Source organism: Hyaena hyaena, unplaced genomic scaffold (genome assembly GCF_003009895.1).
Source record: "Hyaena hyaena isolate Hyena2069 unplaced genomic scaffold, ASM300989v1 scaffold_1677, whole genome shotgun sequence".
In the NCBI taxonomy this organism is placed as follows: domain Eukaryota; kingdom Metazoa; phylum Chordata; class Mammalia; order Carnivora; family Hyaenidae; genus Hyaena; species Hyaena hyaena.
Window position 1 is genome coordinate 215522 of NW_024082310.1, and position 15843 is coordinate 231364.

Sequence of the window (15843 nt, forward strand, 5' to 3'; positions counted from 1 at the left end):
ATACATCACAACAATAAAAGAAAGAAGAACTATATGATCTTCTCAATAGATGCAGAGAAAGCATTTGACAAAATACAGATTCTTTTCTTAATAAAAACCCTCAAATGTAGGGATAGGAGGATCATACTTCAAGAACATAAAAGCCATATATGAAAGACCCACTGCTAATATCATCCTTAATGGGGAAAAACTGAGAGCTTTCCCTCTGAGATCAGGAATAAGACAGGGATGTCCACTCTCACCATTGTTATACAACATAGTATTGAATGTCTTAGCGTCAGCAATCAGACAACACAAAGGATTAAGAGGCATCCAAATTGGCCAGGAGGAATTCAAACTTTCATTCTTCGCAGATAACATGATACTCTATACGGAAAACCCAAAAGATTCCACCAAAAAAAAGACTTGCTAGAACTGATCCATGAATTCAGCAAAGTCACAGGATATAAAATCAACGTACAGAAATTGGTTGCATTCCTATACACCAATAATGAAGCAGCAGAAAGAGAAATCAAGGAATCGATCACATTTACAGTTGCACCAAAACCAATATAATATCTAGGAATAAACATAACCAAAGAGGTGAAAAATCTATACACTGAAAACTACAGAAAGCTTATGAAAGAAATTGAAGACACAAAATTGGGGAAATATTCCATGCTCCTGGATTGGAAGAACAAATATTGTTAAAATGTTAGTACTATCCAGGAGCACCTGAGTCGGTCAGTCCCTTGAGCGTCCAACTTCGGATTGGGTCATAATCTTGCAGCTCATGAGTTCAAGTCCCATGCCGGGCTCTGTGCTGACAGCTCAGGTCTTGCTTCAGATTCTGTGTCTCCCCCTCTCTCTGCCCCTTCCACGTTCACATTCTATCTCTCTCTCCCTCAATAAATAAACATTAGGGGAAAAAATGTCAGTACTATCCAGAGCAATCCACATATTCAATGCAATACCTATCAAAATAACACCAGCATACTTTACAGAGCTAGAACAAACAATCCTAAAATTTGTATGGAACAAGAAAAGACCCTGAATAGCCAGAACAAACTTGACAAAGAAAACCAAAGCTGGAGGTGTCACAACCCCAGACTTCAAGATGTATTACAAAGCTGTAATCATCAAGACAGTATGGTGCTTGGAACAAAGACACACTCAGATCAATGGAACAGAATAGAGAATCCACAAATCAACGCACAAACGGATGGCCAACTAATCTTTGACATAGCAGGAAAGAATATCCAACGGAATAAAGACAGTGTCTTCAGTAAATGGTGTTGGGATAACTGGACAGAGACATGCAGAAGAATGAACCTAGACCACTTTCTTGCACCATATAAAAAAGTAAACTCAAAATGGATTAAGAACCTAAATGTAAGACAGGAAGCCATCAAAATCCTAGAGGGGAAAGCAGGCAAAAACCTCTTTGACGTTGGCTGCAACAACTTCTTACTTAACACGTCTCCAGAGGCAAGGGAAACAAAAGCAAAAATGAACTATTGGGACCTCTTCAAGATTAAAAGCTTCTGCACAGCGAAGGAAACAATCAGAAAAACTAAAAGGCAACTGATGAAATAGCATAAGATATTTGCAAATGACATATCAGATAAAGGGTTAGTATCCAAAATCTATAAATAACTTATCTAACTCAACATCCAAAAAAACCCAAATAATCCAGTGAAGAAATGGCCAAAAGACATGAATAGACACTTCTCCAAAGAAGACATCCAGATGGCCAACCAACGCATGAAAAAATGCTCAACATCACTCTTCATCAAGGAAAAATAAATTAAAATCACAATGAGAAACCACCTTACTCCAGCCAGAATGGCTAACTTTAATAACTCAGGCCACAACAGATGTTGGCAAGGATGCGGAGAAAGACTATCTCTTTTCCACTGCTGCTGGGAATGCAAACTGGTGGAGCCACTCTGGGAAACAGTATGGAGGTTCCTCAAAAAATTAAGAATAGAAGTACCCTACGACCTAGCAATTGCACTACTAGGTATTATTTATCCAAGGGATACAGGTGTGTTGTTTTGAAGGGGCACATGTACCCCGATTTTTATAGTAGCACTGTTGACAATAGCCAAAGTATGGAAAGAGCCCAAATGTCCATCAACAACTGAATGGATAAAGAAGAAGTGGTATGTATATACAATGGAGTATTACTTAGCAACAAAAAAGAATGAAATCTTGCCATTTGCAACTATGTGGATAGAACTGGAGAGTATTATGCTATGTGAAATTAGTCAGAGAAAGACAAATATCATATGACTTCATTCATATGAGGAATTTAAGATACAAAACAGATGAACATAAGGGAAGGGAAGCAAAAATAATATAAAATGGAGGAAGACAAAACATAAAAGTCTCTTAAATATAGAGAACAAACAGAAGGTTGCTGGAGGGGCTGTGGGAGGGAGGATGGGCTAAATGGGTAAGGGGCATTAAGGAATCTACTCCTGAAATCATTGTTGCACCATATGCTAACTAACTTGAAGGTAAATTAAACAATAAATAATTTTTTAAAGTAAATAAATAAGTAAGTAAGTAAATACGTAAATAAATGTCTGATAGAATTCCCCTGGGAAGCCATCTGACCCTGGACTTTGTTGGGATATTTTTTATTACTCGCTCAATTTCTTTGCTAGTTATGAACTGCTCAAACTTTCTATTTCTTCCTCTTCTAGTATCGGTAGTTTGTATGTTTCTAGGAATTCATTCATTTTCCAGATTGCCCAGTTTGTTTGCATATAACTTTTCATAATATTCTTTAATTGTTTGTATTTCTGTGGTGTTGTTTGTGATTCCATCTCTTCCATATATGATTTTATTTATGTGGGTCCTTTCTCTTTACTTTTTGATAAGTCTGGCTAGAGGGTTTATCAATTTCATCAACTCTTACAAAGAACCAGCTTTTAGTTTCATGATCTGCTCTATTGTGGGTTTTTTGTTTGCTTATATATAATTTATTTCTGCTCTAGTCTTTATTTTTTCCCTCTTCTTTTGCCTTTAGGCTTTATTTGCTGTTTCTTTTCTAGCCTCTTTAGCTGTAAGGTTAGGTTGAATATTTTATACCTTTCATGCTTCTTGAGGTAAGCCTGTATCGCAATATACTTCTCTCTTAGGACTGCCTTTGCTGCATCCCAAAGGTTTTGGTCTCTCGTGTTTTCATTTTTATTTACTTCCATAAAATTTTTTATTTCCTCATTAATTTCTTGGTTAACCCATTCATTCTTTCATATGATGCTATTTAACTTCTAAGTATTTGTAGTCTTTCCAGATTTTTTTCTTGTGGTTGACTTCAACTCTCATTTGTGATCTGGAAATATGCATTACATGATCTCGATCTTTTTGTACATGCTGAGGCACGATTTTCACTCAGTATGTGTTCTAGAGAATATTCTGTGTGCAGTTGAAAAGAATGTATATTCTGCTGCTTTAGAATGGAATATTCTTAATGTGTGTTAAATCCATCTGGTCCAGTGTGTCATTCAAAGCCATTGTTTCCTTGCTGATTTTCTGCTTACAGGATCTGTCCATTGATGTAAGTAGTTTGTTAAAATCTCCTTCTATTATTGGGGCACCTGGGTGGCTCAGTCAGTTAAGCGTCCAACTTCAGCTCAGGTTCGAGCCCCGCATCGGGCTCTGTGCTGACAGCTAGCTTAGCGCCTGTAGCCTGTTTTGGATTCTGTGTCTCCCTCTCTCTCTGACCCTCCCCTGTTCACACTGTCTCTATTTCTCTCTCAAAAATAAATAAAAGTTTTAAAAAATCTCCTTCTATTATTGTATTATTCTCAATGAATTTCTCTGTGTTTCTTAATAACTGATTTATATATTTGGATGTTTATCAAGTTGGGGGCATAAATATTTACAATTGTTAGATCTTCTTGATGGATACACCCCTTAATTATGATATAATATGCTTCTTCATCTTTTGTTACAGTCTTTGGTTTAAAATCTGGTTTGTTTGATATAAATATGACTACTCCGGCTTTCCTTTGACATCCATTAGCATGATAGAATGTTTTCCATCCCTATTTTTAATCTGAGGGTGGCTTTAGTTCCAAAATGAGTTTCCTAATGGGCAGTATATAGATGAGTCTTGTTTTTTAATCCATCCTGATACCCTATGTCTTTTGATTAGGGCATTTAATCCATTTACATTTAGGGTGAAATTGAATGCTATAAGTTCAGTGCCATTGTGCCACCTGTAGCATTGGTGTTTCTGATGAGGTCTTCTGTTCCCTTCTAGTCTTTGTTGCTTTTGATCTTTCCTCCCCCCCCCCATTCAGAAGGCTCCTCCCTTAATATTTCTTGCAAGGCTGGTTTAGTGTTCACTAACTTCTTTAGTTTCTGTTTGGCAAACTCTTTATCTCTCCTTCTATTCTGAATGACAGCCTTGCTAGATAGAACATTCTTTGCTGCATACTTTTCCCATTCAGCACATTGTAAATATCCTGCCACTCTCTTCTGGTGGGCCAAGTTTTTGTGTATAGATCTGCTGTGAACCTGATCTGTTTTCCCTAGTAGGTTAAAGACTTTTTTCCCTTCCTGCTTTCAGGATTCTTTCCCTGTGTGTGTATTTTATGGATTTGACTATTATATGCCATGGCAATGGCCAGGTTTTGTTAAATTTAATGAGAGTTCTCTGTGCTTCTTTGAATATGATGTCTGTGTCCTCACCCAGATTAGGGAATTTTTCAGATATAATTTGCTCACAAATACCTTCTGCCTCTTTTACTTTCTCTTCATCTTCTGGGACTCCCATGATATGAATGTTATTGTTTAAAAAAGCCACTGAGTTCCCAGAGTCTATCTTCGTGTTACATCACCTTCTTTTCAGCTTCATTGTTTTTCATAATTTGAACTTCTTAATCACTAGCTCATTCCTCTGCTTCATCCATTTTCACTGTCATGCACAATTTGGGTTTGCATCTCAGTTATAGCATTTTTAATTTTGACCTGCCTAGATTTTAGCTCCATTATCTCTGCAGTAAGGGACTCTCTATTGTCTTCCAAGCTTTTTCAAGCCTGGCTAAATCCTTACAATTGTTTTTTTTAAATTCTAGCTTAGACATATTACTTATATCTGTGTGATTAAATCCCTGGCAGTCATTTCTTCCTATTCTTTCTTTTCTGTTAATTTCCTCTGTCTTGTAATTTTGAAGGAAATAAATAAAATAAAATAAAATAAAATTAAATTAAATTAAATTAAATTAAATTAAATTAAATTAAAATAAAACCTTAGGGGCATCTGGGTGGCTCAGTCAGTTGAGCATCCAGCTCTTGATTTTGGCTCATGTCATGATTTCATGGTTCATGGATTTGAGCCTCACGTTGGACTGTGCAATAATGGCATGGAGCCTGCTTCAGATTTTCTGTCTCCCTCTATCTCTGACCCTCCTCTGCTCACTCTCTTTCAAAAATAAATAAATAAACATTTTAAATAAATTTTAAAAATAAATAAAACTTTAAAAATTAAAAAAATAATAAAGGAAGCTAAGTCCTAGTTGTGTTTTGGTCTGCTTGTTAAGAAAAGCTTGATAGATGGGTCTCCTGGGTGACTCAGTCAGTTGAGCATCCATCTTAGGTTTAGGTCATGATCTCCCCGTTCATGGGTTTGAGCTCTGTGTCAAGTTCTGTGCTGACAGCTCAGAGCCTGGAACCTGCTTCAGATTCTGTGTCTCCCTCCCTCTGCCACTCCCCCACTTGCACTCTGTGTCTCTCTCGAAAATAAAATAAACATTAAACATTTTTTTAAAAAATAAAAGCTTGATAGAAAAAAACAAAGACAAAAAATTAAAAATTAAAAAAATAACATAAAATAAAATATTTGCTTCTTCTGTATCCAAAAAGAAGAAGAAAACAGCAAAGCAAAACAAACAAACAAAAGCCCCAAAGGAACCTGAATCCAGTTTCTCCTAGAGCTGAAGCTTTAGAGCACTCTATGATCAGTAGACTTAATGTGTAGAAAGGGTTTTTGCAGGCCTATTGTGGTTGGGGGAGGAGTCTGCTGCTCTGATTCTTCAGCTGACTTGCACTAGTTGAGATGTGCTTGGAGGGCACAGAGATGTGGGGCTTGTTGTAATGGCTCTGTTCTTCACTTGCTGGAGCTATTTAGCTCACTAGGGTTAATCAGTGCCGGTGGGTGGAAATGGCTTCACCCCGTTCACTAGTCTCTGGAATGGGCAGTTTGCATCCACACAGATGCACAATCAATTACCCCTCCTGTGTCTCTGGTTTCTGTCAGCTCCCTCCCCTCACCCCATCTGTGTCTGAGCTGTCTGACTGCCAGACGGTGTTGCCCTCTGTGCTTTATTTCAGATGTAGCTGTGTTTCAAAACCCGAAACTTCAGAGAGTCCCATAGTTTGGACCCACACTGATCCTCTGAGGAAGGGTCTCACTGTGTTGTGTCCAGTACCAGCTTGTCCCAGAAAAACAGTCGAGTGACTGTGCAGTGGTAGTGGCTCAGAGCTATGGTAAATCTCAACACACAGCTGGCACTAGGGTTTGCTGCCCTCAGCTGGCATCTTTGTTCCTGGCAGCTCTACATCACCCACCAGATCTTTTTCCATGGAGAAGCCATACCATATCTACCTCCTCCAACCAGGAGGACTGCTTCTCTCCATGCAACCCAGGGGATCCTTAGACCACACTGCCCATTCCCAGGTCTCTGTTCTGCTCCTTGCCAGAGTACTGCCAGGCGCAGATCTCTGAAACTTCAGAATCAGTGTTCTGCAGTTTATAAAATACTTGCAGGATTGAAACCCTCCTCTTGTTCCCATCAAAGGTTTTGGGGAATAGTTTCTTGCGCAGTCCCCTGTGCATGTTTTCACTTTTTTTTTTTTTTTTTTTTTTTTTTTTTTACTCCTTTTCTGTCTCTTTCTCTTTAGGTACTTTCAGGGAGGATGCTTTTATTGCAAAATCTGATGCACTGCTCTCTCTCCCCCTCTCTCTTTTATCTCTCTGTGAATAGGACTCCCAACTCTCTGGCACCACGGCTTTTCTTCCCCCCCCCCAATTACCCTCTCTACAACATGTACCTGCCACATTCTGTCCCTCAAATTAAGCAGATTGTTCTTTTAATCCTAAAATGGATTTCCTAGGTGATCAAAATCATTTGATGTTGATCTAGCTATGTTCGAGGGTCGAGACAAGCCTGAAGTCCCCCTGCTATTACACCATCTTGATTCCTCCATATGTCCACAAACCTGCCATTTTTAACCCATGGAAAACAATAGAAATGTTTTACAAGAGGAAACTACCCGCTTTTGTAATTTCAGTAGTGAGTAGGGGACATTGATAGAAAACAGTAAAGATAGAAATCCATCATGATCTAAGCAACATTCCAACACATATAGTATTTTACAGCCAACTTCCCTAGGAAATGGCCCTCAGTTGGGTTTGAATTCAATCAAGTACTAGTTTCAGCTCCAAGTGGAGGTCTTATGGCCAGAGTGGCTATACCAAGGATATGGAAGGGATCACATTAGATGAATGAGGAGGAAACCTCACATGGATGGGAGTCTTAAGATCAGCAGCCAGTCTAGCAAATTAGGTAGCTGTCCTGTGCCTAATATAGATAAGATTGAATAAGGACAGAAATGCAGAAAGGGCATCAAGTTTCTGCATTGTGTTACCATTGTGGCTGTAGTACTAACTTCTAGACAAAAGGCACGCTTTACTTTCCCACAGAGTGCCCACGGGCTAGAGGATTGCAGCCTTAGCAATTGGCATGAAAGTGTTCCAATAAGACCATATTCCTTGAAAACCCTCTGAAATGAAAATAAAGGGAGAGGAGAGGAATTACTCATCAAGTTGGTACTGAGGCTCATAGTTCTGATGAGAAGATTCAGGCCCCACGTTGAGCACCAAAATAATTATTTAACATGTTGGGGTGTGGAGCTAACAGCCAAAAAAGAATTCTGGAGACATTTTTAGTGCAAAAAGGTGGTTTTGTTATAGCACAGGGACAGATTGCAGGGGCAGGAAGAGCTGCACTGGGATTGTGAAGAGCAATTGATTATATACTTTGGAGCTGGGGGAGGTAAAGACAAGGGAAGTTTCCAAAAGGATTTTCATATACTAAAGAAGATTTACAGGATCTTGGAGGCCTAGCTATTGTCAGCTAAGGGTTTTTTTTTCCTCTAGAAAAGTATTATTATTAAGAAAGTTGGGAGTTCTGGAAGAATGTTATATTCTGCCTGCCTTAAGTATTTGTCAGTAGGATGCAGGTTATGAGGAAATTTCATGTTATTTACATTTCTTTTGCCTTTGTTCTCCACATCATTAGGATAATGGCTGACTTTGTCCACTGTTAATAAAGTTGTTGTAAGTTATATAAACACAATTATTAAGAACAAGCCAATTAAATAGATATAAATAAGATTTAAAAAGTTTATAAATGAAATTTTCAACAATATTTATGCTTACATAAATAGTTTCTCAAACATACTTTGATAACTTAAAACCTTAAAGTTTTGCTGAGTTAGTTTAAATGATTAGTTAAATAAATTTATTAAATATATAAATCATTTCCAAATAACATAAAATACTAAAACATTAATATTAAATATATGTTTATCTACTTTTGGCTTTTTATCACAAAGAAACAAAAAGATATATTTAGGGGGTTATTTTAATTCTTATTAGTTAACGTTGTGTTATGTTAGTTTCAGGTGGACGATATAGCAATTCAGCACTTCCATACATCACCCTGTACTCATCACAAGTGTACTGCTTTATCCCATTACATATGTTTTCCAACTTTTTATTTAAATTCCAGTTACTTAACATAAAGTGTAATATTAGTTTCAGGTGTAGAATCTAGTGATTCATTACTTACAGACAACACTCAGTGCTCATCACAAATGCCCTCCTGAGTACCCATCACTCATCAACCCACCCCACTGCCCATTTCCCATCCAGTAACCCTCAGTTTGTTCTCCATAGATAAGAGTCTGTTTTTTGGTCTTCTCTGATTTTTCTCCATGTTAATCTATTTTGTGTCTCAAATTCCATATGTGAGTGAAATCATAGGATATTTGTCTTTTGTCGCCTGACTTATTTTGCTTAACACGATACTCCTTAGCTCCATCCACATCATTGCAAATGGCAAGATTTCATTTTTCTGATGACTGACTAACATTCCATTGTGTATATGTAAATATACACCACCTTTTCTTTATCCACTTATCAATCTTTGGACATTTGGACTCTTTCCATAATTTGACTATTGTTAATAATGGAGCTATAATCACCAAGGTACTTCTGCCAATTTTTAAACTGGATTATATGTTTTTTAGATGTTGAGTTTTATAAGTTCTTTATAAGTTTTTGATACTAACTCTTTGACAAATATATGATAGCAAGATGTTTTATATCTATATACATAATGAATATTCTTCAGCCATAAATAAAAATGAAATTTTGTCATTTGCAACACTGCAGATGGAGCTATAGAGTATTATTCTCAGCTAAATAAGTCAGAGAAAGACAAATACTATATGATTTCACTCATCTGTGGAATTTAAGAAACAAAAGAGATGAAGTTGGGGAGAAAAGAAAGCAAAAGATACTCTTAACTATAGAGAACAAACTGAGGGTTACTGGAGGGGAAGTGGGTGGAGGGATAGGTTAAATGGGTGATAGGTATTAAGTAGGGCTCTTGTGATGACCACTGGGTATTGTATGTAAGTGATAACTGGATTCTACACCTGAAACTAATGTTACACATATGGTAACTAACTGGAATTTAAATAAAACTAGAAGAAAAGAAATATAGACTAAAAATTTTTTAAAAAGAACTTTCTTGTTTCAAGAAGCAACAGCAGGGGCACCTGGGTGGTTCAGTCGGTTAAGCGTCCGACTTCAGCTCAGGTCATGATCACACGGTTCGTGGGTTCGAGCCCCGCATCAGGCTCTGTGCTGACTACTAGCTCAGAGCCTGGAGCCTGCTTCAGATTCTGTATCTTCCTCTCTCTCTGACCCTCCGCTGCTCATGCTGACTCTCTCTCTCTCTCTTTCAGAAATAAAGAAAAAAACATTTAAAAATATTAAAAAGAAACAACAACAAGAAAAGCATAAGATACCTAGAAATAAACTTAACCAAAGAGGTAAAGGACCTGTACTCTGAAAACTATGCAACACTTACGATGGAAATTGAAGAGGACTCTAAATGGAAAGACATTTCATGCTCATGGATTGCAAGAAAAAATATTGTTAATGTGTCTATATTATCCAAAATAATCTACACATTCAATGCAATCTCTATCAAAATATTACCAGCATTTTTCACAGAACTAGAACAAACAACCTTAAAATTTGTATGGAACCACAAAAGACCCCAGATAGCCAAAGCAACCTTGAAAATGGAAAGCAAAAGAGGCATCACAAATCTGAACTTCAAGTTATATTACAAAGCTGTATTGATCAAAACAGTATGGTACTGGCACAAAATTAGACAAACAGATCAATAGAACAGAATAGTACTCTCAAAAATGAGCCCACAACTATATGATGAACGAATCAATGAAGCAGAAAAGAATATTGAATGGAAAAAAGACAATCTCTTCAACAAAACTGGCTAGCAACATGCAAAAGAATGACCCTGTACAACTTTCTTACACTATACACAAAAATAAATTCTTAATGGATTAAAGACTTAAATATGAGACATGAAACCATAAAAATATTAGAAAGAACACATGCAATATCTTCTCTGACACAGGCGGTAGCAACTTATTTCTAGATGTGTCTCCTTAGGAAACAACAGCATATGTAATTCCTGGGACAACATCAAAGTAAAAAGCTTCTGTATAGCAAAGAAAATTATTCAAAAAATCTAAAAGCAACATATGCAATGGGAGAAGTTATTTGCAAATGACAACCGCATAAAGGGTTAGTACCTAAAATATATAAATAACTTGTAAAACCAAATGCTCCAAGAACAAATAATTTAATTTAAAAATGACAGAAAGCATAAATATACATTTCTCCAAAGATATACAGATGGCCAACAGACACACGAAAAGATGCTCAACATCAATCACCATCAGGGAAATGCAAAATCAAAACTGCAATGAGATATCACTTCACTTCTGTCAGAATGGCTAAAATCAACACAAGAAATAACAGGTGTTGATGAGGATGGACAAAAAGGGTAACCCTTTTGCACTGTTGGTAGGAATGCAAACTGGTACAGCCAGCAGAGAAAATAGTATGTTGGACATATTACTATCCTCTGATCCAACAATTGTACTACTAGATATTTACTCATTAATACAAAAATACTAATTCAAAGGGATACATGCACTCAAGTGTTTATAGAAGCATTAACTACAATAGCCAACTTATTAAAACAGCTCAAGTGTCAATCGACTGATGAATGGATAAAAAAGGTGTGATATAGAATATTACCATAGAATATTACTCAGACATAAAACAGAATGAAATCTTGCCATTTGCAATGACATGGATAGAACTAGAGTATATTGTGCTAAACGAAATAAGTCAGAGAAAGACAAATACCATATGATTTTACTCATACATGGAATCTCAGAAACATAAAAAATGACCAAAGAGGTAAAAAAGAGAGAGGCAAACCAATAAACAGTTCTCTATAGAGAACTAACTGACGGTTAACAGACAGGACATGGATGGGGGCAGGGGGATGTATTAAATAAGCAATTGGAATTAAGTAGTATACTTGTGATGAAGACCAGGTGATGTATGGAAGTGTTGAATCTCTATATTGTATACCTCATAGTAAACTTACACTCTATGTTAACTAAGTGGAATTAAATAAAATCTTCAACTAATAAACAAACAAATAAATAAACAAATACCTAAGAATAAACTTAAGAATTTAGGTGGGGCAGCCTGGTGACTCGCTTGATTGAGCATCTGACTCTGTTATTTTTATAGAATAGCTGTGTTATCTTTTTTTTTAATACTTTTATTTTATTTTTGAAAGAGAAAGAGAGCATGAATGGTAGAGAGACTGAGAGAGAGGGAAACACAGAATCCCAAGCAGGATCCAGGCTCTGAATTGTGAGTACAGAGCCCAACATAGGGCTCAAACTTATGGACCGTAAGATCATGACCTGAGCCAAAGTCGAATGCTTAACCAATAAAATGTATGTATGTATGTATGTACCTAATTTAAGTTAGTTAACGTACAGTGTAATCTTGGTTTCAGGAATAGAACCGAGTGATTCATCTCTTACATATGACACTCAGTGTTCATCCCAAAAAGTGTCCTCTTTAATACCTACCACCCATTTACCCCATCCAACTCCCCTCCAGCAACCCTCAGTTTGTCTCTGTATTTATGAGTCTCTTATGGTTTGCCTCCCTCTCTGTTTTTATCTTATTTTTCCTTCCATTCCCCTGTGTTCATCTGTTGTGTTTCTCAAATTCCACATATGAATAAAATCATATGACATGTCTTTCTCTGACTCATCATAATATCTTCTAGTTTCATCCATGTTGTTGCAAAAGGCAATTATTTCATTCTTTTTGATCATCAAGTTGTATTCCATTGTGTGTGTGTGTGTGTGTGTGTGTGTGACATCTTTATCCATTCATCAAAATAAATAAATTAACTTAAAAAAGAAGAATTGAGGTGAATGAATTGTTCTACAAAAAGTATAACACACTGATGAATGGAATTGAAGATGACACAAACAGAAAGATGTCCCATGTTTGTGTGTTCAAAAAACCAATACTATTAAAATGTCCTTAGCAAAGCAGTCTGCAGGCTCAATGAAATTCCTGTCAAAATACCAACAATATTCTTCACAGAACTAGAAAAAATGATTCTAAAAATTTTTAGAACCACAAATTAGCTCAAAGCCAAAGTAATTTTGAGAAAGTTGAACAAAGCTAAAGGTACCCCAATCCCAGATTTCAAGATATACCACAAAGCTGTAGTAATAAAAACAATATGATATTGGCATAAAATAGACAAACAGGTCATTGGAACAGAATAAATAGCCTATAAATAAACCCTTGCTTTTATGGTCAGTTAATCTATGACAAAAGAGACAAGAATATACAATGGGAAAAAGACAATCTCTTCAACAAATAGTTCTGGGAAAACTGGGCAGCTACATTCAAAAGAATGAAAGTGAACCACTTTCTTACACCATACAAAAAAAAAAACAAAAACAAAACAAAAACAAAAAAAACACCTGAGAATGGGTTAAAGGCCTAAACATGAGATCTGAAACCATAAAAATCCCAGAGGAAAACTTGGGCAGCTATTTCTTTGGCAGCAACCATAGAAATCTTTTTCTAGAAATGTATTCTTTGGCAAGGGTAACAGAAATTAAAGTAAATTATTGGGACTACACCAAAATAAAAAGCTTTTGCACAGTGAAGGATACCATAAACCAAAGAAAAAGAAATCTAGTGAATGGAAAAATATATTTGCAAATGATGTGTCAGATAAGTGTTTAATATCCAAAATACATAAAGAACTTATACAACTCAACACTAATAATAATAATAATACTTCGATTAAAAATGGGCAGAGAACCTGAATAGATATTTTAAGGATATATGGATGGCCAACAAATACATGAAAAGGTACTCAGCATTATTAATCATCAGGGAAAAGCAAATTAAAATCACAACGAGGTATCACTTTACACCTGTCAAAATGGCTAAAATCAAAACCACAAGAAATAACAAGTGTTGATAGGAATATGCAGTAAAAGTAACTCTCGTCATTGTTGGTAAATTGGTGCAGATACTGTAGAAAACAGTATTGAGATTCCTCAAAAAATTAAAAATAGAATTATCATACGATCTAGTAATTCCACTAGTGGGTAGTTACCAATAGAAAACAAAATATTTTTGCAGCATTATTTACAATGTTTATTCTTTGTTTATTGCTTATTGTTAATTGTTACGTTTATTGGGACATTAATTACAGTAGCCCAGAAATGGAAGTACTTCAAGTGCCCATGCAAATATGAATGGATACACACACATAATGGAGGATTAGCCATAAAAAAAAGAGTAATATCTTGGGGTGCCTGGGTGGTTCAGTTGGTTAATCGTCCGATTTCGGCTCAGGTCATGATCTCAAGTCTCATGAGTTCAAACCCCATGTTGAGCTCTGTGATGACAGCTCAGAGCCTGGAGCCTGCTTTAACTTCTGTGTCTCCCTCTCTCTCTACCCCTCCCCTGCTTGTGCTCTCTCCCTCTCTCTCTCTCAAAAATAAATAAACTTTAAGAAAATTTAGGGGCGCCTGGATGGCTCATTCAGTTAAGTATCTGACTTCAGCTCAGGTCATAATCTCGCATTTGGTGAATTCCAGCCCCATAATGGTCTGTGGGATGACAACTCAGAGGCTGGAGCCTGCTTTGGATTCTGTCTCCCTCTCTCTCTGCCTCTTTTCCACTCACAATCTATCTCTCTGTCTCTCTCTCAAAGATAAATAAACATTAAAATTTTTTAATTAAAAAATGAGTAATATCTTGAGACTCTGATAGACAGGTAAAATGGAATGGATAACTGGACATATGAATGGACTGGGAAGGAAGCATTATGGGTGGAGGGAGCACCCCATGATTTCCATCAGAGCCACCAAAATCCATTTCCAATATAACTCCTAGCTAAATAAGAGAACTGGACCTCCCTGCAGATCAGCAGCTTTAAGTGTGTCCTGGATTACCACCCATGAGCCGTTTCTGACTGTTTTGGAGCCTCTACTAGATTTAGTATTGTAAAATTATTAACGAAGTATCTAAGCCTGTGTTGAACAAGACAAGCTGGGTCCAGCCTTTGAAGATGCTTTTGAGGTCCTGAGGCAACATCCAATCAGAGATCTTCAGTACTCCCCAGATTACAAAAATTACCTGGCTTTCATCAACCACTGCTCTCATGTCAGAGGAAATTCCAACTGCTATGGTGTGCTGCCTACAGAGGAGTCTGTCTATAATTGGAGAACAGTAATAAGGAGTGATGTGGTCCTCTATTGTGAAGGAAATATTCATCAATCTCTGTCCATCATCCCTGAAAACCAACTGGTACAACCTGCTGTTCTCCATTGAAAGGAAGGGAAAGGCAGGAAGAAGCTCCCACTGTTCGAATACCTTCATGAATCCCTGTGTAATCCTGAGATGACATCTTGTATACAGTGGGTAAATAAAACCAAAGGCATCTTTCAGTTTATGTCAAAAAAAAATTTGCCCAACTTTGGGGAAAAAAAAAAGCAACCAGAAGACCATGACTTACCAGAAAATGGCCAGAGCATTGAAGAATTATGGAAGAACTAGGGAAATCACCAAAATCCAGAGAAAGCTAACTTACCAATTCAGTGAAGCCAATCTCCAAAGACACTCTCCATCTTATTTCTTAGAAAAAGAGATCTTCTACTCACTGTATGTTCAGCTTGAGCAAGGCTTTCTCAGCTTCAGTAACTGGAATGCAAATTATAATTGTTCATATGCCGAGTACCATGAGCTAAACCACTCTGACTGGTAAGAAGTCCCTACCAATTTCAGGATTTTTTTCTCTTAAAGCAAACACTGAAGAGGAAAAAACAATTAACTTCATTGTTTCTATTTTTTATTAAATAGCATGTAATGTCTACAGAGTTGGTAAAATATCTTCCAGCAAATAAGTTAGATGATCAAGTCACATTTGAAGGTATGGACTAACCGTCCTTGCTCTTATTGTTGCCTATGCAATACTTCTAGATAAACAATGCTAATAGAGATAATTTGACTCATATTGATTTAAACGTTGCTTTCCTGTCATACACTCAGGTAAAAAAAAATCATTCAACATGTATCTGATAGCTTTAGAGACAAAACAAAATAATTGC

General features: G+C 36.6%; 1 protein-coding gene across 1 annotated transcript; it reads left to right on the forward strand.

Annotated features, from left to right (window-relative positions):
• Positions 1–14764: 14764 nt before the first annotated feature.
• On the forward strand, positions 14765–15500 carry LOC120226402 (transcription factor Spi-C-like; the record flags this gene model as incomplete). Its single annotated transcript, XM_039224593.1, is given in 2 exon segments — positions 14765–15195; positions 15197–15500. Coding segments are annotated over 2 exon segments (735 nt in total), but the record flags the coding sequence as incomplete, so codon positions are not given.
• Positions 15501–15843: the final 343 nt, after the last annotated feature.